Source organism: Stegastes partitus, unplaced genomic scaffold (genome assembly GCF_000690725.1).
Source record: "Stegastes partitus isolate 25-593 unplaced genomic scaffold, Stegastes_partitus-1.0.2 Scaffold557, whole genome shotgun sequence".
NCBI lineage: Eukaryota > Metazoa > Chordata > Actinopteri > Pomacentridae > Stegastes > Stegastes partitus.
This window is the reverse complement of record NW_007578288.1, coordinates 310,745-334,645: the sequence shown is the minus strand read 5'-3', so window position 1 is coordinate 334,645 and position 23,901 is coordinate 310,745. Positions and strand designations below refer to the sequence as shown.

General features: G+C 40.8%; 1 protein-coding gene across 1 annotated transcript; it reads left to right on the top strand.

Annotated features, from left to right (window-relative positions):
- The first annotated feature begins 583 nt into the window (after positions 1 to 583).
- Positions 584 to 23,689, top strand: fign (fidgetin). The gene is made up of 2 exons (XM_008288402.1): positions 584 to 607; positions 21,448 to 23,689. Exon 2 carries the CDS (start codon positions 21,456 to 21,458, stop codon positions 23,679 to 23,681), a length of 2,226 nt encoding a protein of 741 aa, XP_008286624.1. The 5' UTR covers positions 584 to 607; positions 21,448 to 21,455; the 3' UTR covers positions 23,682 to 23,689.
- The last annotated feature ends 212 nt before the right edge of the window (positions 23,690 to 23,901 follow it).

Sequence of the window (23,901 nt, the reverse complement as noted above, 5' to 3'; positions counted from 1 at the left end):
GCCGGAATAAAACTTGCCACGATAACCGCAGGCGGGGAGGTTAATAGATGGGTTGTCATTGCGCTCTTAGTGGGACAACTGCTGGCAAGTAATCTATTTTAAAAGTACGGGGAGGGGGGGCATCACGCTGCTTTAGCCTCTTCCTCTAATGGGCGGCATGAAGAATGTGTGTTTTATGTCATCTACAGTCGCTCACATGCTTCCTATTCTCTTGTTTCAACTCGCGCAAGAAGTGACAGGCTCCAGCCGTGCCTGTGTGGCTCGTACGCGTCTCCGTGCAGACCTTCCTTCCTTTTTTTTTTTTTCCTTTTTATATATATATATATATGTACACACACATATTTCACTCACACGGTCCGCTTTTTTTTTTCCTTATTCCTTAATCACTCTGCCTAAATGAACACCCGAGGACAGAACAAGAGACCGTGCGTAAAGTTGTGAAATCCGATAGCTGAGGGGGAGAGAGAGAGAGAGAGAGAGAGAAAAAAAGTGCCTGTTATGAGAAACAACCTTTGGAATTCCTCCTCGTGAAAATTCCGATTCTGCTGTTTTCCCTCTCCTCTTGTTTTTAGGCTTGAAGACATGATCACTAGCACCAGTATTTATGGTATGTTCAATTTGTAATTATCTTTATTAATATTTTTTTGTATTTGTCACATCTGAAAAAAAAAAAAAAGCTGTCATTGCAGGAATGTGTTTTATTTATTTTCTCCCTTTTTTTTTTTCCTGTGCATGCTTTGGTTCCATCTTCAAAAGTTTACTTGATTTAGGTTGAATTAATTGTAATGAGCACACACTTGAGAGATAAGGGTACGTTGTGTGATTAATTTCATACAAGTGGCATTATCAATTCATTTCAAAGTACCTTGTGAAGGTTGAGGAATTTGCCCCCCATTTTAATTTGGTTTCTGTAACTGACATTCTTGATGTGTAGTTTTTTTTCCTCCTTTTCTTCCTCATTGCACTGCTTTCTGCATGCGTGACTCGAACAGTTTGACTATTTTTGCTTAAAAGACGATGAATGTATGAGGGTTGTGCATTTAGAGAGCAAATTTCAAAACCTGCTTCAACAGCTGAGTGTGTTTTTTATTTCAGAGCTTAGCCATTAATCAGATATTTCGCCTCGGTGGAATTGAAAAGTGCTATTTATTATAAATTTTATAACATGACAATAACTCAGGATCTCTTTTATGTGTTTGGAAATTATTGGAATGACAAATGCAGTGTCACAGGTTGTATCACAAACACACGCCATTATTAATTCAATAATTGTGGATGTGAAGTAACTAGAACAGCAAAAAATATAGAATTGCTGTAACATGCCAGTATTACAATATCACCAGTTTGTCATGCGATCCAGAAGGACTTGTAGGAAAAACACACACACACATGGGCTTTTTATTTAGTCGTCACACTCAGAAACAATTCACGAGTGAAAAAAAACCATCAGATCCGGTCCAAAAAAAAAAAAAATTAGTTCAAAGGCAAAGTCAGAAATAACTGTTATTCATGCTGCAGTGGAAATGATTTGTGACAAGCCAGCAAATGGACACAAAGTCAGGAGAAGTAACAAGTTGTGTGCCTGTCTCTCTTTTTTGCAAACACTTTGTCCTAAGTGAACCTTTCCCACCTCCATAGAACAATTTACTTAATTGTGCTCACACATTTCATTTGCATGTTTTGCTTTGAGAGGAAATTAACATCATCAGCAGTGAGCTGAAGTATGTTTTCACTCCTCTTCAAAAAATAACAGCATTCCAGCATCCGTCACTCAGTGGGAAAAAATGTACATTACTACCGTTTTCATTATGTTGGAGTGTTTGGTTGTGATGTGTTTTTGTAAAGTGGGTATTAAATTCGTCGGTCAGATTTGGATGTTTTATTTTTTTCGTAGTCGTACCCCCCATGCATGCATGTGTGGCGGCTACTTTTGTTCCAGTGGATTTTGATTTGAGCTGTTCAGACATGAACACTGAAACAAGATGGCAAATTGATTGGAGCAATAAATCACACTTTAATTTGTTTCCACTGCTCGTGCTGTAAAACTTAAACACCGTGCACACTCTCTTTACATGTACCATTTCATTTATGGAGTTGCGTAATTAAATTCAGAACTTTTTTATTTTTTTATTTTAAATCACAATAATGCTTGTATTTCATGCTGCCATATGCTCACAGCTAATTTCAGCGGACGTTATGATTCCAAGATTTCAGTACAGGAGCAGGTTTATCTGGATAAATTGCACAACATTATCCTGTCATTATCAAACCATCCTCCTGCATCTTTGATCTCTAATAGCCTAATTATTAAATACTACCTGAGCATATTTATCAGAGTTCAAACTCCGGAAGGGTTCCATGTCTGAGCTCCTGCAGTGTGTTAGGCGATTCTCGCAGATCCTTACTTAACCCCAGACACCTCCAGCGTGCATGAAAAGAAGCTGACAGCTCTGTTTATTTCTGATAGGATAGCACTTATGATAACAATCTGAGCTGCTGCTTGACATAAATCTCTGAAGCTGAATTTTTACAACAGATGCTGACCCTCCTGTTTTCATCACCCCCTTCACTGTGTGTCACACATGTTCACACGTTGAAGAGCGAGTGTAAATAATAACAAGAAGTTGTGTGAAGTTAAGTAATTGCGGCCACCTATCTCCCAGTGACACAGGCGTTGTAGGAAATACTCGAGTTGTGTTTTGTTGTGTTGCATTGACAAAGGGATCTCTTGTTGATGGTGGACAAAGCTGAAGATTTATTTCTCACTGCGCAGTCAGTGCACCTTGTTAGTACTTAGATTTTTAATTTTTTTAAAAAAGAAGACACATTTTAGAATTTATTTTTCATGCTATAATGCGGCATTTTAAGCTCACATTTTTAGTGTATTGTAACTGCACCGCATAAATCAAAATAGGTTTCCAGAAATTCTGCTGTTATGACTGTTGTAACATACAGTCTGCTAGGTTGCTTAATTTCACATTTACTAATCTACACAAACACAACACAGGAATCATTGAGGATTCTGGATAAATCTTTGCCTTGATAGTGTATCATGTGTCCTTGTGAAGCAGATGAGCTTCCCTAAATGTTCTGTCCATAATCTGAAGTGTGTAACACCACAAGTGATCACTGGAATTGACAGCACGATTTAAGGCATTACTTTAGGGAAGTGCTGCGCGACAGAACTGACACTTTATACGTGCACGAACGAAGACAATTAGAGCCAGAATACCTTGAGCTGACTCTGTGTAAACACCCCCTGGGATGTCTGCAGGGCTTTTGTAAATAGATGAAATGCTCATCTTTACAGATGGATCTATTTGTCAGTAACTACAAGAAATCCCATCCAAGCCCTCGACTATATTGTACCAGATCAATGCAGGATTGTCATTTAAGCAAATATGTTAAGTGGTGTCTCTCCTGTTTTTCATATAAAACGCGAGGGAGTCCCCAACGGAGTCAGACTCCAGCAAAAAAGGGACGAAAAAACTCCAGTCTTTCAACGGGTCTCCCCCCCTCCTCCCTTCCTCCCTTCCTGCCTGCCTCCCTCCCTCCCTTCTCTCTCTTTGTCTCTTTCTCTATTCGTCTTTCTCTCTTGTATCCACATCTCTGTCGTTTCCCTCATGGCAGCTTGCTATGTTATCTTTGTGTGTTTCTCTCTATACTGACAATTCTTGCAGTGATTTAAGTTGGACTGCATTAGAAGGTGGAGGCAGCTGTCTGTTGCTATACTGAGGGACGTGTTTGCTCTACTGCAAAGATGAAGGACCATGAATCCTTGACATCCTCCCTTTCTCTTCCCTCCTCCTCCTCCTACCATCTCATTTAGACACAGTGACTGTCTGCTCAGACTTGTTTTTTTTTTTTTTTTTTTTGACTGTCTGCTCAGACTTGTTTTTTTTTTTTTCTTCTTCCTCTGAGTGACAGCATATGGCATAGACGTTTTCTAAAATGCATGTGCCTACCAATGGCTGCTTGTTCTTACCCTTCGTACGTCTTCTAGCTACGGGATTGTCATGTCATTTTTTTTTTTTTTTTGTTCTAATTCTGACAAAATACTCACAGAATAATTTAGTTGAGCAGATCCTGGTGGATAAAACAATGCAGGTTGCATACTGAAGGACCTTGCGGATATTTGGAGCCTGTTTTACTTCAGCTTGTAATTCCAGCAGCTCCTTAGATTTCTTTGGTTTTATTCTTGTGTATATTGTATTTTTTGAGGAAAAAAAAAATACTTAAGGGATTATGTGCAGAGATGTTGTGTGTGTGTGAGCTGAATGTGTGTTTGCATGCTGGTCTGTGGTTTTCTTTGTAGCAGATTGAGGGTGGACACGATGCCTTGTTCTCTAATTTCTTTTCTTTTTCTTTTTTTTTTAAAGGAAACTAATCCCTCACACATACATCCTATAATGTCATTATGATCCATACCATAAAGTATAATGTGCTTATAGAGCTTAGGGTTCACTGAATGACTGATTATAATAGCAGCACTTTCATGAGGTATGTTGCAGGGCTGGTTTATTCAGGCCATTATTGCCAGGCGTATTATTTACACAGAGTACAGCATTTGTTGCCTTAAACTCCTTGTTCTGCTCGTTTCCAACGCATTGAAACAGGGGCTTTGTTTCATCTGCTTCACATGAGGTGTCTCTGCACTCATAAGGAGACGAGGCAGCTTGGTGCCTGTTGGGGATTGGCTAGAATAGACAATCCCCAGGTGTACTAAACTAGGTTTAGCACTAAGGCTTTTAATCTGGACTTGTAGGAGATTCATGTGCATTCATAGATTTGCCTCTGTAATTATCATACCCCCAGTGGCAGCCACAGAGACGTTTGCCTAAATCACTGATGTCCTCATTACACTGTTTACATTTTAATTAGACATGCAAAGTTCTTGATTTTTATTTTTTTCCACTCACCAAAAAGATTTTTTAAATCTTTTATTTCAGCGTGGATATATGCCTAGAATCTCGCCTTTCAGTAATGTCTGCATCGAGAGAAAAAAAATATGTTTTTTTTCTATTTAGCCTTCTTTAAATCCCTTTAAAGTGTCGTCTAATAAAAATGTGTAATATAAATTTTGTATTTTCCTGCTGAGAATGTCATTCATAGGTTGCTTTATGAGCAAGGTCTGAATGGAGTGGGCAGGAGACAGCGCTAGACGACAGCATGAACATGTTATTCATCTACAAGAAATAACAACATTATGTCCTTATGACTGAATCTGCTTCCACATCTTTAATTTATTTCTTTGGCCAGATAATGTACTGTTACTCTCAGCCAGTGAATACCCAACACTCAAGGAGCATGATTAACAAAAAATCTACAATTCCATGACTTTTGAAAATAGCTGGCACTTGGAGCCGTCATTGTGTGCGTGAGTACTGTTGCTTATCATTGAATAACCTTGGTGAGGAGAGGTGTTTGTTCCTGTCCTTCTACCAAGGTGGGTTTTTTTTTTTTTTTTTTTTTGCGTGCTGTTGGGGAGTTTGGTATTGTGAGAGAGCAGCAAGCCTTTCACAAGAGGATAAGAGAAAACTCAATATTTTTTTGCTGTATTGAAATTCCTCCTGTGTTCTCACAAACCAGTGTTTGATTAATCTGGTAATCGAGGCCACCATTCGAGCTGCGCTGCAAACCCAGGCGACTAGACAACCTTTAAGTACTATCTCATTTCACCACGTTGGTCGGCTTCGTTATAGGTTATTCCAAATCGAAAATGTCTGAAATGCCAATTCCTTTTATACAAATCCTCAAATTGGTCTTGATGTTGACGCCTCTTAATCAACAGAACCCCTGATTTCTATTAAATCCGACTAACTCTGATCCCGCTGATGTGATTCTATAAAAATGTCTAAATTTAATAAGAGATGGAAAAAAAAATACAACTGTCATTCTGAATACATTTGTCTCAGAGAATAACAGCGTGTCACAACCATTTCACTTTGCCATTGTAGTAATGACAATATAATAGTGTTATAATTCATGTATTGAAATACATGCCGGAATTAACTTTGACATTTATATTCAAGAGCATGCATGGATTTGCTTTGAATATAAAAGTTCATGTTTTGACTGTTTCTCAGCCTCCCATTCATCACACCCCATGCTAATTGTCTCAAATATCAATTTGGGACAATTAGCTAAAACGATGATCAGATGAGATGCGAGCTATCGGCGGTTATCTCAAAGTTCTCGGCGATTCATTCATCCTCCGTGGAGCGCGGGGTTGGCTGACAGGTTGGCACGGCGCCAGGTGCTAGCAGAGGGAGCCTTGAGTGCCAGGGACGGGAGAGGATGGGTTGAGGTTTGCCTGATGGTGTGGAGAGGAGGGAGATGAGGGGGGAAAAAAAAGAAGAAGAAGTGGGGGAGGAGGATGGAGGGGTGAGTGTACGCTGCCATGGAGGTTTAAGGTGTCAGGCTGCGGCACGGCAGCGGGTGTCTGCAGCGACACTGTGACGTGACCACAGCAGTCTGTGCAGGAGTAAGGCAGGACCGCTGGACATGAAGGAGAAAGAAAATGTTTGTGCATTGATTCTGTAACGTGAGCACTCGCAGATAAGGCAATCAAGCTGTTTCTCACTGGCGGCGTGCAAGCGAAGAGTCACTGATAAGTCTTGCTGTCTGGCCTGTTTGACAGTCCCTCTTAAGAGTCGATTAATTTAAGAAGAGAAAGAAAAAAATACAAATAAATAAGAAAACAAAATGAGCGCTCAAGAGTCCGGCGTCATCACTGAGCTTTATGAGGGCTGACACTTCTTTTGTGTTCATTATCAGGAAATCACCTCAGGGAGTCGTGTTGACTTTGCATGGTCTAAAATAGCTGTTACAGTGGACTGCCCCACGCTCGCTCGCTCACTTCCACCGCAACTATCTGGGGAGGCAAGGTGGAAATACCAAACCAAGGTTTTTTGCTGAGAAAAGCTAAACATAGTTTAAACTCCCACTTTCGCAAAGGAAATGAAGCCATTTGTTGAGCTGCTCTGTCTAGGATGTTGCTCGCACTAAACATAACATTGTGTTCTGTTTGATTTCAGTGGGTAGTGTAGTATTACATCTGCCGAGCACGGAGCCGTTTCATGTTTTTTAGCTGCTTGTTGCTGCGCTGTGGTCCAACTCAATCTGCCCACAGATCATTTAGGATGAAATAAAAACTTGGGGTTTTTTTTTTTTTTTTTTTTTATTGTTGTAGTTTCACTCTTAGGCTCTCCCTATTTAAAGGAAAATGTATTAATATGACATCATTGTTGGCATTATTAGGCCTGCACGCGGTTTATAGCAGCATTTCTATGCAGCACAGAACAATAGTAGATTCATTTACTTGGAGCGTGATGTTTCTGCAGTCCAAACCCTGACTGCATCGCCTCTCCCACATCTTTAAATGGATCCCATGAGTCTTCAGCTCTGTTGTTTCCATTATTCATTTCAAAACTTCCATGTAGCATGGAGAGGCTAGAGGGGTGAAAAATAATTTTGCGTCTGAAAAAATTGATGTAAAGCAAAGTCACTGCTCTATGCAAAGTGTGCCATGCCTTGGGAGCATGTGAGCTGGTGTACTGTAGGAGGAGTGAGCGCTTGGGCAAGGCATGGACTGTATGTGTGTGTGTGTGTGTGTGTGTGTGTGTGTGTGTCTGCCTCTGTGTGTCTGTGTGTTCCTGTCAGTCTGTCAGTTAGGCCTAATGTGGCTCCCTAGAGGTACCTGGGGGAGACCCATCTAGCACCCAGTCAGCCTCTGCTGGCGGCCAAGTGGTGACAACGGGTTCCCACAGAGAGAGGAAGTGTCATAGTATGTATGTAAACTAGTGACAGATGACTGGAGACATGTGGCCTGTAGACACTGGGCCTGAAAGTAAAGCAGTTTTGCCTCCTCGGCTTCCCTCCTTTCTTCCCACTTGAGACTTCAGAGAGTGAGCATCAGGCTGCACAACAGCGCGGAATACAGTGACAACAAGTCAAAGATGTGAATAAAAAGGATGCAAATCATTTGGCATGAAAAGACACATGCTATGCGCAAAGGCTTTGTTTGCCTTTGAAAGGCTGTAGCAAAGGAGTGAGAAGTTTTTAGTGTGCAGAGCTTCAGGCAGCTTTTCTAGGCCACAGGTCATGTGGGTCAGTGTTACACTCCCTGCAGCCTCACTTCAACCCTCGGTCTGGAAATAGAACATGCAACGTCACCCAGCCAGGAGGGAGGTAGATTCCAGACCTCAGTGGCCACAGGCTGCACATGTGGAATCTGCTCGTGTAGTTGACCCCAAGTGTTTGAAACTCAGAATGCTCCCAGTAGGATATTGTTATTTCATGCATACCCAAATGAGCAAGGCTGTACGAATTGCCTTGTACAAAGTGGACGAGTATACTTTCTGTTCACTGCTGGCTGTTCACAATTCATCAAGGGAACTCACACTAGCCAGAGGCAGATTTATTTAACAGTATGCACATAACCTGTGAAAAAGGCAAAACATAACAAATAAGCAGAGGAGTAAATGTTTTTTATTGCATATTTTCTGCCAGCAGGCCGTGTGCCTACTTTCCTCTTTTAAACATTCAGTGTAATGGATGGAAAGCTGGCACATGCACGATGGACGCAAAGAATTGTACAGTTAAGAATCACCCAAGCATTTTTTTTTTAAAGATTTCATCCAAGCTTTGCAATCGCGGAGCATGAAGCGTTACAGGTTTGCTTATATCAACATGTAAAGCGGTTATTTTAGGACAAAATGAAGGCAAAAAATAATAACACACAAACAAAGAGCACGCACAAATAATTTCCCAGTAGTTCCTCATCCAGGCTAATATCACTTGGCGAGACCTCAGGTCACCAGACAATATAACATAATGTGCAGTTTTTTTTCCCATTTAAATGTTTTGGAGAGAAAAAACTGAATTTAAAAAAATAAATCTTTGTTTTAAGCAGCACTTAGAAGATAGAAGATATAGACTTTTATGTTTTATTTTATTTTATGTTCTTACACCTCTTCAAGCATTTGAGGAAAAACTTGCTTGAGTGTAATTAGAAAAACAGAGAAATGGAAACAGTCATAATCAGCGTTTGATAATTAGAGCTCCAGCTCAGTGCTGCTGGTTTATGTATGCAGTCACATATGATCACTGGTGAGTTTTGATATCGAACTCGTGGCCGGTTTCCTAATCGTGACCATTTTGAGAGGAAGCTGTGTGTCTAAGCGACGGCTCTGCTTTCTATCCAGGGAAGTAAAATCTATCAGCGCTGATGAGTTCATGCTCCATTGAATATATCCTTGCCAAACTGTTTATTGTGAGCTCCAATAGTGCGATTGTGCTATTCTCTAGTCCATGTGGTGCAAAGAGCCAATTCACATTTGAGCAATGGGTGACCCTAGGTTGTGTATATTGATGAGTGGGATTTGTTTCTTAATAGAATTGTGTCTAATTAATTAGCTTTTAATTGGTTGAACTCTGAACATGCAAATACAGCACAATGTGGAACAATCATTGCTTTAAACTGCATAAAGGGCTGCGTATCGAGGCTGACGTACAGGAACACGGGAGATGTTTTGTGTTTGTGATCATTTATGCTTTGTAGTGGCAAAACGCGCTTCTTCTTCTTCTTCTTCGTTCCATACTTTGGCGAGGGATGGATGTACAATACTCAAAAGGCGTCACTTGAACAAAGAGAAATATTTGAAATGCCTTCCTCTCAATTTCTATTAATTATCTCATTTATTTTTCACAATTGCTTTGTGCCACACATTGACCTTTTTTTCTTTCCTTCATTTCATAATCTATTAAGGAATGCTCTGGAATCATTTTCGTTGCACGTCCCTTTTTTTTTTGCATTCTTCTCATTTGTGTCAAAGCACTGAACTCTCTGAAGGCGTCCAATCTGTCATCCGCTCGCCTCACAGTGGTGTACAGCTGCTTTAGCTAGACATTGGCATCTTTCATTCATTTCTGCCATTTGTACAAATTACACCAGCGAGACACTTAGCCCCGCCACGGCATGCATATGGATGCGTTTTGTAACAGTTGAATCCATTCATATAAAATAGAGGCGTTTGTAACAGCAACCACAAATACCTCCTGCTGCATGTTACTGTGTTAACCCTGTTATCATGCTTCATTATGTGCTTTTGAAGTTCGAAAGAATATTGTAAATTGTTGTGCAAGGTTCAATTTTGCTGAAGTACCGCAGCGCAACAAAGTGCTCGTATTGTGTGGCTTAACTGAGACACAAAACATAGCCCAAAAATGTAAAAATGTTAGAAATAAAAAAAGAATTTGGAGATTTTCCAACATGCTAAATGCCTTTAGTTTAAATGCATGTCAAAGGGGATATTAATCAGCTATTTTATCCAGCAAAATGAACAAATTGCTCGCATTGTGTGGCTTAACTGAGACACAAAACGAGCCCGAAAATGTAGAAATGTTAGAAATAAAAAAAAGAATTTGGAGATTTTCCAACATGCTAAATGCCTTTAGTTTAAATGCATGTCAAAGGGGATATTAATCAGCTATTTTATCCTACAAAATGTATGTAAAAAAAGTAAGTAAATCCAAAAATGTGAACTCCTGCGTCATGGAGCAAGCCCATGCAATAACAAACAGTCCAGGACAGCAGAGGGTTCAGGTTGGATGTAAACGGGTGTCCGGTTACCAAAACAAGTGTGTTTTTTGTTAACTTAAATTTTGGGGGGAGAGAAAAAAACTAAAAAGCTCCTCGAGAGTCAGTGTGGCATTTTTCTCTTCCTTTGTTGTTTCACATTGAAAAAACTGAAAGTGATACCAAGGCCACTTGTTGGGACCTTTACAGAAGAACATTCTGTGCAGCAGATTGTTACAGAACAACCACAGCGGTTATGAAGAAGCTGTAAAAATTCATTACAGATCCATGCTGCTGCTTGGATAAGATACGCTGTAGCCATCAAAAGGACACACAGCGGGTTCAGTCAGGGTCTCTGCATATCAGTCAACAAGTGTTTCTGCATATAATCCCATTTAGAACATGCTAGCAAGGGGGAGAAAAAATGCTTCTTGTAGTCAATACCTCCCTTCATGCTGCAAATCATTCGTCCTCTTATTGCAAGATCATGGTGTATCTGCAAATTTAGCTCAAAGCAGAAGTTTAAATAAATCAAGCTTAATGACAATCTGCACAAAACATCTACAACATTAGCTTTGACAGCACATCCAGAAAAACAGTTGTGTTTCCTCAAAGTGAGCATTATATTAACACTATATAAACATGAGCTTCCTACTTTGAAACCACATGTTTAAGAATATATGACAAGAATGTACTAGACCCAATGCAATATTTGTCACTTAATTCCATTTAAATCCAAAACTTACTTGTAAAACCAGAGCTGTAGTTCAGTCCTGTGGTGCTGTTCTCACCAATGCCACCTTAGCTCTTAGAAGCCATTGTTTGCCAGTGGGCGAACCAATCTCCTAGACAGCTCTTTCCTTGTAAAAGTTCCCCTTTATGGCTTCACTACTTCACTTCAGTAACTTTATTACAGTATAGCTGAGAGATTTCTATTTCATATTGACCTAAGATTGCTTCAGTTGTCTCATTTCACCTTTTGTCTGGCCTGTGTTGGAGAAGTGACCTTCTTTGAGACTTGCAGTCGATACCACGGAATGCTTCAGAATGCTTCAGCGAAAAGCTGACAGCAGTTACAGGCAAACATCCTTTTTCTGTTCGCTCGGGTATTTTCAATTAGAGTTCAATTTAAACTTTTAATCAGTTTAATGTGTAGGAAACAGTAAATAGAACAGCAGATGGCTTTGGTTTTTCCTTGTGTGGAAAAACAAATTTAGTTTTTTAATTCTGCAGTTGCAGATTTCAGGAAAATTCCGGCCTTTAGTTTAGTTTTCGTCAGAAGGCCATCAAGCAGGTCCTGTCGCCTAAATCCTAAATGTCCTATTGTGTTGTGCCAGTAATTTTTCTCTATTGTATTTATTGGTGGATCAAATTGTATGTATTTGCTTATAAACTATGGTTCACAGCAAGTGACAGATCTCAACGAGCTGAAGATGACACTTTAGAGATCTGAAACAGAGCAGCAGTCTTTCTGTGAATGGCTGAAATATTCCCACTGGCGCTGTAGCTACGTATATTTAACAAGAAATTACAAACCAAAACACACACACACACACACGCTCGTTTTAATTTGCATCTTAACACCGTGAAGAATGAGATTTCTTTATAATGCCATTCCTCTCCTGTCCTAACCAGGTTAATACGGCCGTAAAGCCTAATAGTTGGAAGTGTGAAGTAATCACAGTTGTGAATTGGACCAGTGAACAAGATAATCTGTTAATTTCCAATGGGGCTCGGCCTGTTGGTTTGTAAATCAGACGACTGGTTCCAAGTGCGGCGAAAACCACCAGGAAAAGTCAAGGTGTGCTAAATGTGACGCAGATCTCGAAAATGTTCACTTGACTGTTTACTTCACCCCCCCGGCCGACTTGCTGCTCTTTGATTGGAGTCTTCCTTGGGGTAACAGGACGTTGGGGAATGAAGATGTTAGTGAGTAGCTTTTGGTCAATGAGCCTTCATGTAGCAAGGTCACAATCTGCCTCTCTTCTCTTTTGAAGTGTGTAAGTGATCCCTTGAGAGGCAAAGTAGCCAAGTTCATAGAGGCCTGCGAAATCACTGCTTCTACTGTATGTGCTCGATGGTTAAACAAGTTTCACCCAGTGCTCGAGTTCAATGACTGTGTTCTTTTAACTAACAAGCCATTTGAGTATTCATCAGTATTATGCACTACAGAGCACTATGAAGGCTGTCTCCTATAATTGTCTTAGTTTTATTCAGTGTACAAGTTCTACTTGTGTGTGGAGGGCTGTTAGTTTAGCATGCGTGTGGATTTAGCTGTACTTAGAGTAGTAATGGAAGATGTAGCCTCAGGGGCCTTTTGGCCTGGAGAGTCATGGTTTAATGAGCATCGCCGAGACAAAGAAATGACAGCTTAGAGAATCTCTCAACCTCACTATTTACTGTATTACAGAGAAATATGAGAAATACATGTTCCCCTAAAGCCAGCATAGTTTATTATTAGCGTAGCCCAAAAAAACTCATGGGACTTGAGAATATCCAGAGGATGCCAAAAAAAAAAAAAAAAAAGCATTATGCTATTAAATTTGAATTTCAAATTTGGAAGTCTTCAGGAAGAATCGCTATAAAGTTTATATGTTGGCATCTTTATGGCAAAGTATGAACAAGTTTAGCTTTTTCGGATGTATTGAAGGTTCAGTTGTCACTAACGGAAAAATGTAATCGTCCTGTAAAAATGTTTAGTCGTAACATTTATCAAACCGACTTCCTGTCCTGTGTATAGAAAATAAGAAAAATAGAAAATAGTATCCATCCATCCACCCATTATCTATACACTGCTTAATCCTCACTCGGGTCACGGGGGGAGAACAATACCAGTCTACATAAGTAATCTTGTAAGTATTCTACAATTGCATTTAAAATATGTCGAGAAGAGCAACCAGACAACAGATCAAACTAAAAGACCAAAACAAATGATCTGTTTCTCAATACTTTCCCTATCAAGTCTATGACACTCACTCATTTAACCAAGCCCATACTGAAGATGAAAATCTGTTCATGCAGGTTACAAAACATTTAGTTCTAATATCTTAAAACAGCTTGCCACCAATCTTTCTAACAGCTGTTTTAAACACAGTTGAAATGAGCTCCAGCAGCAGGACAGTGTTTGTGGGACTGATTCACTGTAATGAAGGAAGACTTTCTTTACATATCGCCTTAACTTTGAAAACCAAAAACATTTCCAGAGATGCCTTCCAAGAGTACACAGTTGTAGATTTTATAATAAAGAAGTAATTTACAATCAAAAGTGAGCATTTGTTCAGTGAAATTGTGATTTAGGAGTGGGAAGATTTACATCTTCTCATTACAGTTCAGATGAATTATTCAAATCATCAGTGGCTCCGTGCCAGCAAACAGGTAAACTGAGGATTCACACTCAGAAGAGGAACCATGTGGCACGAAGCCTTTTTTTCTTGGCTGCATGGCATACAGTTAGGGTGCAGCTGTGGAGAGAGGGATCGTGAGCTTGAGTAATGATTTTGCAACAAGTCCCCCAGCCTGAAAGACTATATAGGTCGTTTGTTCCTACAGTCGTCCCCATAGGAGCATCGGCAGGAAATATAGCACAGATACCTCTTGCCTCTGTTTGGTTAGATTTAGACACAGAAAACAGCCTTTGTTTGGTTCAGGGAAAGATTAAAATAGAGGACCTTCGTTGTCATCATTCGAATAAGAAACATGAAGTGTAGTTATATAAAAAAAACCTCACTGTCAAAACCAGCTTTGCCTTTCAGTTTGAAAACAATCAACCATCTCCTGTTTTAGAGTCCAGTGTTTTGTTGGCCCGTCCATCCACCCACATCTCCTGCACTCGATTTGTCCACTAGGCGGCTGTTACAGCGAAACCCGACACAGAGTTGCTTCCTTTGTTGACCACTCGAGTCAATCTGATTTTCATTAAGCTGATTTGAGTCATTTGTCCAACTGCCAAACAGCTGCAGCAACCATTCTTCTCAGTTCCACATGAGGGACACTGTTGACATTAGTCCAAGCAAGCTCAATGCTTGGCTGTCCTCAGTGGAAAAGAAAAGAGAAAAAAAAGAAACCACTGCCACAAGCTTCAAGAAAAGCCCTGTGTAGTCTCCAGGCTTGTGCCGCTGTCCTATTTTGCGACATTAAAGTATAAGCAGGAACAACACTGCGGTCGGTGACATTTCTGTTGATTGTATGAAAACAGTGGATGAGAGGTGTTGGATTTTTAATGACTGCCTTAATTAATTTCGACACACCACTTGGATGCTAGCTCGCTAACAGTGATCAGAAGTACTGAGGCCACTTTGGCCGAGCTGTAGTGATGAATATTCCGAAAAATAAGGCAGTGTGCTTTCAATTCTGATTACCGCAGTAGGTTTAGATCATTTAATTTGAAATGTGGTAACTGTGGAGACGCACAAGTGTCACGTTTATTCAGCTTGCACACACCCATTGGAGCCCATTACTTGTTTTAATTAGATTATTTAGGTGTAGGAGACAAAATGTGGTGTTTGGCATGACAGTTTTGGTATATTTCAGCATCACTATCCCTATACCTGGTGGCATGCTTGGACAGTTTACTGAGCAGCGATTGGTTGAAGCAGCTCAAAACGTCCTTAACGGCTGATCATTGTACACCAGCTCACACAGTTCAACCTTGTAAAGTGTGTACAGTATGCTGCTGCATTTAAATATTACACACGATAGATATTTTTATGTGTGAATTCCTACCCACACATTCTGCCAACTACAAACAATGAATTATCTTTTGTGGGTTGTGTTACCTTCAATTTGGCTGTTTGTTTTATGATTGGCAGTGATTACACGTAGGAAGCCAGCGAAGGATGACAAAGCGGCACGAGCAGCTCTTCCTGGTCGGTCAGGGTGTCTGCGCAGAGTGGGTTTTGTGTATCTGAGCGAGTAGAATGAACGTACTCGGTGCTATGGCTTTTGGTGAAGCTCCCAGCAGGTGAAGAGAAACAGTTGACTTTGTGATTATGTGTCAAGGAGGTAGCACATGTCTGTTTGCCGCCCTCCCCGAGTGGAGCGGGCAGTGACAAGGTCTGCTGTGCGGGTAAATAGGCATACCAGTGCAGAATATGGAAAAGTTAATGATAGAAGAAGTGCATAGAGAAGTCTTTGAGGGATTCGAAGGCTATCAAAGCATTTGCAAATCTTGCGCTTGTATAAATGTCTAACATCAGATCTGAGAAGTGATTAGAAACTGTGCCATAAGATATCACAAGAACATTATTTTTTACACGTTTCCACAGTTGCACATTCCAGTTTCTGTTAATCTATTTGAATATTCCTTTATTTACCCAATATATGCCTAAAATATTTTACATATACCTCTCAAGTTGAGCCATCGAAACAATTTCTACCAAAACATACGTGCTTTTAGTGGATTTATCAAATTCATGCATGATTATGTAAATTAATCTTTGTACAAGTCCAATGTATTTAACTAAAACTGTTGAAATACTCTGTTGCCACTTCAACAAATACACAATTTGAGATCCTGCTACTTGTCTACTTTTCTCGTATCCACAGTATATTAAAAAATGAAATGACCAAACTTCATTTGATCATCACATAAAACACCAAACACTGCTGGTCCCAGCCTGTACAGAACGGCTGCTTTGCCTCCGTTTCACATCACTGTAATTTAATACCAAATGTGCTGCCATGTAAACACAGTCATTACCCATTATTCTGAACGTTAATGAAATCGCTGATTGGTTTACAAACTATTTAAATATTAACTGTTAATTAAAACAAACTCATTAGCACAGAGGTAAATTATATACAGAGGTATATTCAATAAATGGGAAAAAAATCTTTCAATCAACATAAAGTTTTGATAGTTGATTAATAAACAAGTAGTAGTGTCATTTTTCTTGCTTTTTTTAACAGTTTCTTAACACTGATCAGTTAATACTTAAATTAACTAAGTTCATGGTTTCTTGATGTGTTTAAATGTGTTGTGCAGACGACACGTTCAGCCGTCAGGACAGAAGGTCACACTGACCAAGGCTGCTGTACAAAGAAAGATGTGCTGAACTACTTCTCTGTGCCTTACATAGATGGTATAAATCATCTGGAGGTAGTATTTAATTCCAAGTCTTGGTGTATATTTAAGATTATTTTGACTAATTATGTTGATGAATAAACTCAAACATTTTCTGGTTCTATTTTTGAAAACTGACTTATTTGTACTAAATTTATTATTTAAGCTTTTGGTCACTGAGATCCTGGTCTCTGAATGTATGGATTACATTTTACCTCACAATCTATCAGCTTTGACTCGTTCAATTCACTGTTAATCAGTAAAATCATGAATTGATAAATTTCTTCCTTAGCTAGAAATATGTTTTTCAGTGACACTTTTTATCAGTTTGATCTAAAATCTACAACTGAGCAGGGTGACTGCTTTGAATCACTGAGCAGCTCTACCTCTGCCTCAGTGGGTTTCTAACTCACTTCTCCCTGTACAATCCAAAGTACTGTTGCAATTACAAAAGGAGATCTCGTCTTCAGAAGTTGTCTGCTTGACTGGCAGGTTAACTACAATAAATATTCTATAAGCACATGCTTGTACAGTCATTTTCCACCTTTTATTTTTGCATTAGAACAGAATCCGCTGGGATCAATGGACTTTGATAGTGTGGAGACATGAAGTAATTTGCTGCCATGGGTGGTCAGACTGTGAAATGTATGAGCAGTAGCCCTGGAGAAGACAGTGACTGAGGAAGGCATATCTTCTCTAAATGAGGGGTTAAATGGCACCCTGCCATCCAAAGATTGGAATTACTGCCACATGGAGCTCTAAATTGAGTTTAAATAGTCTTAACTTGATATGTGAGATGAATGACTGTCTGCAGCTATACCGATTACCATTTCACATTGTATTAGAATGTTTTGCCCCACCCCTACTTAGAATATCTCCAGTGAATTTGAATATGAGCTTGTTTTTATTTATAAACATAATTACTGTCTGTCTGCAATATTTGCACGCTTGTCAAGTCGAGAGCTCTGTGTGTGCAGAATAAAAGCAAAAGCTCCCATAATTATGTTTACGTCCGGTGATGAAAATCCCAGGGTTGTAATGATCAGTAATTATAAATACTTTTCAGTATGTCTACTGCCTCAGCTGGGACTATTGTGTGGTGTGAAGTGCAGAGTTTGTGCAGCTTAATTATGACATTGTACATGACTAAATGTACCAGTCTGCTTCAGCTCTGCAAAACACTTCCAGTGCATAATCACGCTCAAGTCTGACTTTAAAGAGCTCATTACAGTTAGTTTTCTAAAGAGCGGCTTATTAAACACAGTTACCTAATAAGCATCTTTGGTGGTGCAAATTGGTAAAAATGGTAATGAGTCTGATTAAGCCGCGTTTCAATTACGACAGCTTTCACTTGCCTCCCCCTCTCCCTCAACAAACCCTCTTTCCCCTCCCCCAAAACCAAAAAGAGGAAGGAAAGTCCAGCTCTTTATGCTTGGGAACCCTCCTGGAAGGCATTTTGCTTTCTCTCTCTCTCTCTCTTTCTCTCTCTCTTTCTCTCTCTCTCTCTCTCTCTCTCTCTCTCTCTTTCTCTCTGTCTCTATCTCTCTCTTCCTCTCCCTCACACACACACACACACACTTTACGCACATACACAGAAAAAGGAAAAGAAAACCACTCTGCCACCTCTGTGCTTCCTTTCAGCAGCACAGTAATGAATAGAGAATTGTGCAAGCGGTGGTCCAATTTACGCACTAGGAAATTGGATGGACAGAGTGGAGGCCCACTCTTGTTTGCTTAAAAACGGCCTAGGCTACCAGATTAATAGTTCCCAAAAAGGTCAGCATCTCTGTTTCATCGATGATGATCACTGAACCAGAAATTAAACACCATATCGCAGCATGACACCGCGGCATCACATGTCAAACGCATTTCGCCTCCTTCTGCTCTGCTTTCCTTTGATGAGTGTGAGATTGTGTATAGAACATACAGCATAAATCGTCAGGACGCCCTCTTTTAACCATTTCTACAGTACATATTTTTGTGCTGGACAAATGTGCGTTTCCTCAAATGCATCTTCATTCCAAAGAAAATTGGACAAACTTTCCACAGAAATTTATTTTCTCATAACGATCATCTCGAGTGGAGCACAGAGGATCATTGAGACCTATGAATTGACAAACAGAAAACAGTCTAACAAAGGCCTTATTTGTTGGTGGCTGATCAGTGGAATTTGAGCCTGAGCCCCGAGGCTATCTGAAAACATTCCACTAATAGAGCGCTCTGTAATTATACCATTTCAAAGAAGGACAAAGGAACCTGTGGATGTTGTATTTGAATTTCTATGAGGTAGAATAAAGGACAACATTTTACCGTAATACCAAAGTACCAGATCATTATGCTAATGTACTGTGTGTGTGTGTGTGTGTGTGTGTGTGCGCATTCGTGTCTATTTATAGGTTAGTGTGTACATCTGTAGATGTGTGTCTATGTCGTTGCTGTGTGTTTATACTATTTTTAAGCATGCATATGTATATGATCTCCTGGGATGCGTTCACCATCCACTCCATAACCTTTGTCTGTATCAAACTATTTAAAGTCTGATTCACATTCAACTCTTAGAAGGAAGAAACTGGTTGAACTGAATCATTTTACTGTAATTCAAACTATCTTTACAATTTCATTATGCTATTGCTGCAGTATATAATGTACTCCAGGATATTTTCTTTTTTTCTTTCTGTGTGGGTTCAGTATTTTTATTTAATACAAACTTGACTGCCAGGTGTAAGTTTTCTTTTTTTTTCTATATAAAAAGCGCAAATCTCAAGTATTTCGATAATCCTGGAGGATCCATTTTATGAACTATCTGATGCTCAGTGGTCTCAAGTACACTTTGCAAGTAGCACTTCTGTGATTGTCCAAAGTGGCACGTTGTTCAGAGGGGATTATCAGTAATAGAAGAATCTCACTCAATAAGCTGTGTGCAATTTTGTTATTGACAAAATGTGCCTTGAGTGTTAAGGAACTCCACTGAATGATTTTTTGTACAAAAACTATTATCCTGATACTTGCCACTGCGGTGTCAGTGGTGGTTCAGATTTTTTGGCAGACAGTGAAGTGCTAGTCACTATTTCACAAATACTGTTTTGATTGTTGGAACATTTTCTTCAGCGATAATGTGGAGGGGGGGGAAAGAAATATATTATTTTATTGGACAGTTTTGTAAAACAGGTATTTTATTGTGGTATTAGCAAGAGAGAGGGGAAAAAAAACAGGTGTGTCAGGGTGCACTGGGAAAATAATTTTCCTCCTAAAAACTTTTGCATTGCACCCACGTATTATATTCCTAACAGCTGGCCAAGAATAATACAGTAAGGTGATCAGTGGCTGCTTTTAGTATTCTCACAAGTGCACATTATCTTTAGTTAACTGCATTTAAATAAATAGGATTTTAATTTGTAATGTATGAAAGATATTTTTTGCTGCTTTTGTAATGTCATTCTTTTATTTTGTCATTGCTACCCACGATAATAGGATTTGTTTTTCTTGTACGTTTATTAACATTTCTGCTCAACCACAGTATGGTTACCATATTTTTCTGCCCAGGCTTTTTTTTTTTTGTGCCTCGGGCTTTTTTCTTCCCTTTTTTTTTTTTTTCTTAATCATTAGCTTGGGTGGTTGACAACCATGTGAGCCATAGCATGGATCTCTTTGACTAAAACCTTGTAAATTAACACAATTAGTGCAGCATCATCCTGCTAATTAGCTGCTGGTGTCTAGTGTGGCGGGTGGGCAAATGGCTGGGAGGGAGTCAGAAGGGAATCCACAGACAAACACTGCATTTGTAATCTGCCTCTGGACAGTAGCTGTTTGTTGCTTAAATCCTGTGATATGGACTTAACCTACTGAAGTATAAAAGACGGCAGCGCGGCGCCTACTAACAAAGACAGGCGTTCTAATAGGCAGGAAAAGTTTCGCTTAAATTCATCTTCCTCTCATATCTTCTTGTAGCTTTTGGTCAGATTAGTGTTGATGCAAGATGTGTGCGACTCGGTACACTATCTCAGATTGTTTTTGAGCTGTAATCTCTAATAGTCTACATTCTTTGGGGGTGTATAGTACATCCTCTGATAATCCCAGAGTAAAAAGATGACAGCATGAGTAAAAAAAAAAAAAAAAACTTTTATTTGAAGATTGACTTACGGATTTAACTTGATTATTTCTGTCATTCAAACCCTTAAGGCCGTATAGAGAGGCTGAGAGAGGCTGCAGAGAAAAAGACAAGTGAAGCATGTTTTTTTTTTTCCTTTTTTTTTTTTCCCCCCCTTCCTCACTGTGTCGACGAGGAAGCAGTAGGCAGACTCGATGTGGATGTAATTCATGCTGAGCTGAGGGGTTTGTGTGATGAAAGCAACAGAGCGCTGCCAAGGAAGATTGCTTTGCTGCTCTCCTCCAAGCAGATTTGAAACTGTCTCAGAATGCCTCAGATGAGAGTTGGATTATAGACTGACCTGCAATGTCTGTGTCATTCTGTTCTGTGTTGGGTGGATTATACCACGGTAACCAGGTGTTGGGTCTCATATCCTTTTACTGACCATGATGTGGATTCAGTTAGTGCTGTCTGTCATATGAGAGACATTTGGAGATTATGACGCAAGTTATATTAAGACATTTCCCTGAAAGACACTGTAGAAAACTCCTTATCCCCTCCTTAGTAATGCCGGTAATGCTTTTGCTTTTTTTTCTTTGTAATTTTTCATCCTCCTCATTACAATTAGAAAAACATTTTTCTGTGTGTTTGATTTTTGTTGAATATATTTAATATAATATGCTGACTTTGACATGTTTCTCCCTTATGTGGAATATTTAGGTCTAAAGATGCAGTGGACCCCAGAGCACACACAATGGGCAGAACAACACTTTGACATCTCATCCACTACCCGCTCGCCAGCTCACAAAGTAGAGGCCTACCGGGGGCACTTACAGCGAACATACCAGTATGCGTGGGCAAACGACGACATCTCTGCACTGACTGCCTCCAATCTGCTTAAGAAATATGCAGAGAAGTACTCTGGGATCCTAGAAGGCCCAAATGAAAGAGCCCTGCTGTGCTCCTACTCTGATAGCACCACCGGACTCATGAATGGACGAAAGTCAGAGAATGAGTCCTGGCAGGAGGGGATTTACCCAATGAACTGTGCTCCAGATGTTATATCTGTGAGCAAAGCTGGAATGACAGCTGCCCTACCCCCTACAGATGTGTCGGCTAGCATAGGCAGCTCCCCGGGGGTGGCCAGCAGCTTGTCTGAGCCTAGCTATTCCAGCAGTAACTGTGGGAGTCACACGGCCACTACTCTCCACTCGGGCCTCCCCTCTCAGGAATATACTGCCAGCTACAACGGCTCCTACCTGCATTCTAGCTACAGCGGCCAGAGTACCCCGGCCCTCCCCTCCCCACATCCTTCTCCTTTGCACAGCGCCGGCCTATTACAACCACCACCCCCACCTCCTCCTCCTACTTTAGTGCCGAGCTACAACGCCGGGTCTCCAAACCTTCCCAACTACAATTATCCACCAACAGGGTATGCTTCACAGACTGCTGTTGGCCCCGGTTATAGCCCAGGGGGAGCGCCCCCTCCTTCTGCTTATCTGCCGTCCGGTATTGCAGCGCCGACACCAATCCCTCCCTCCACACTGCCCGGCTACACCTACCAGTCCCACAATCACACACCAATTGCACCAACACCTTTGAATGGCAGCACATCTAACTCATTAAAACGAAAAGCTTTCTACATGAGCGGACATGGAGATATGGACTCAAGCTACGGTAGTTTCAACTACACCCAGCAGCGCTCTTCGCAGAGCCCGATGTACAGAATAGCAGACAGCAGCATCTCAGACTCTAGCAGGGGCAATGGCTTCGAAAGAAATGCTGAAACGTCCTCTTTAGCTTTTAAGCCAACCAAACAAATATCTTCTGATCAGCAAAGAAAATTTAACTTACACTCCGGCAGAGCACTAACTCCTCCATCCTACGGATCAACCAAAAGCTCTGCGGGTGATCTCAGAACTGGTGAGCCCTACGGCAAGTTTGGATCTCCCATCATGAGCGAGCAAACTGAAGAGCACAGACAGCACCTCTCTCACTCCCTAACAGGGCCTGACATAGGTACGGCTACCTCGTCCATCCATGCTGCAGAGGAACAACTGAAGAACAGTGATTCCAACCTGGTGGAGATGGTGACCACGGAAATCCTTCAGCAGGGCTCTCCGGTGGACTGGAGTGACATTGCAGGCTTGGATATGGCCAAAGCAGCCATCAAAGAGGAGATTCTATGGCCCATTTTAAGGCCCGATATGTTTAGTGGGCTTGCCACATTACCTCGGACCCTCCTTTTGTTTGGACCTCAGGGAACTGGTAGAACGCTGCTGGCTCGGTGCATGGCCAGCCAACTGGGGGCTGCCTTTCTGCGCCTGAGCAGTTCGGCGCTGGTGACCAAGTGGCTGGGAGAAGGGGACAAGATCATCCAGGCGTCTTTCCTCGTGGCCCGGTGTCGCCAACCAGCGGTAGTGTTCATCAGCGAGGTCGACCTGCTGCTGTCAGCCCAGCTCAGCGAGGAGAGTCCAGTAAATCACCTCAAGACTGAGCTCCTCATCCAGCTCGACAGTATTCTGACCTCTGCTGAGGACCATGTTCTCGTGGTCTGCTCCACCAGCAAGCCTGAAGAGATCCCAGAGTCCCTACGGAGGTACTTTGCCAAGCGATTGCTCATCCCCTTGCCTGATGGGACAGCACGACATCAGATAATCAGTCAGCTGCTCTCACAGCACAACTACTGTCTTAGTGACAAAGAGATGTCGCTGCTGGTTCAGAGGACAGAGGGCTTTTCGGGACTAGACGTGGCCCAGCTGTGTCAGGAGGCCGTGGTAGGTCCTCTCCACGGCATGCCTGGGACCGACCTGTCAAGCATCCACCCCAGTCAGATGAGACCGGTTTCCTACCAAGACTTTGACAATGTGTTTTGCAAATTCCAGCCCAGCATATCACAAAAAGAACTTGACATGTACACTGAGTGGAATAAAATGTTTGGTTGTAGTCAATGAAAGAAACCCATCAAACGCAATTTCTTTAAACACAGCCGTTGAATACAAATAAGTGTTTGGCCTTCAGTGAACAAGGAGAAGAAAAAAAAAAAAGCAAACAGTGGTGAACATATTATACAGAGCAAAGGGATTGTCATTACAGGCTTCAGAGAGACGACAACAGTCTGGACTTCACACATTGGTTAAAATCAATTAAATGCTTTATACGGCTGTAGCCATG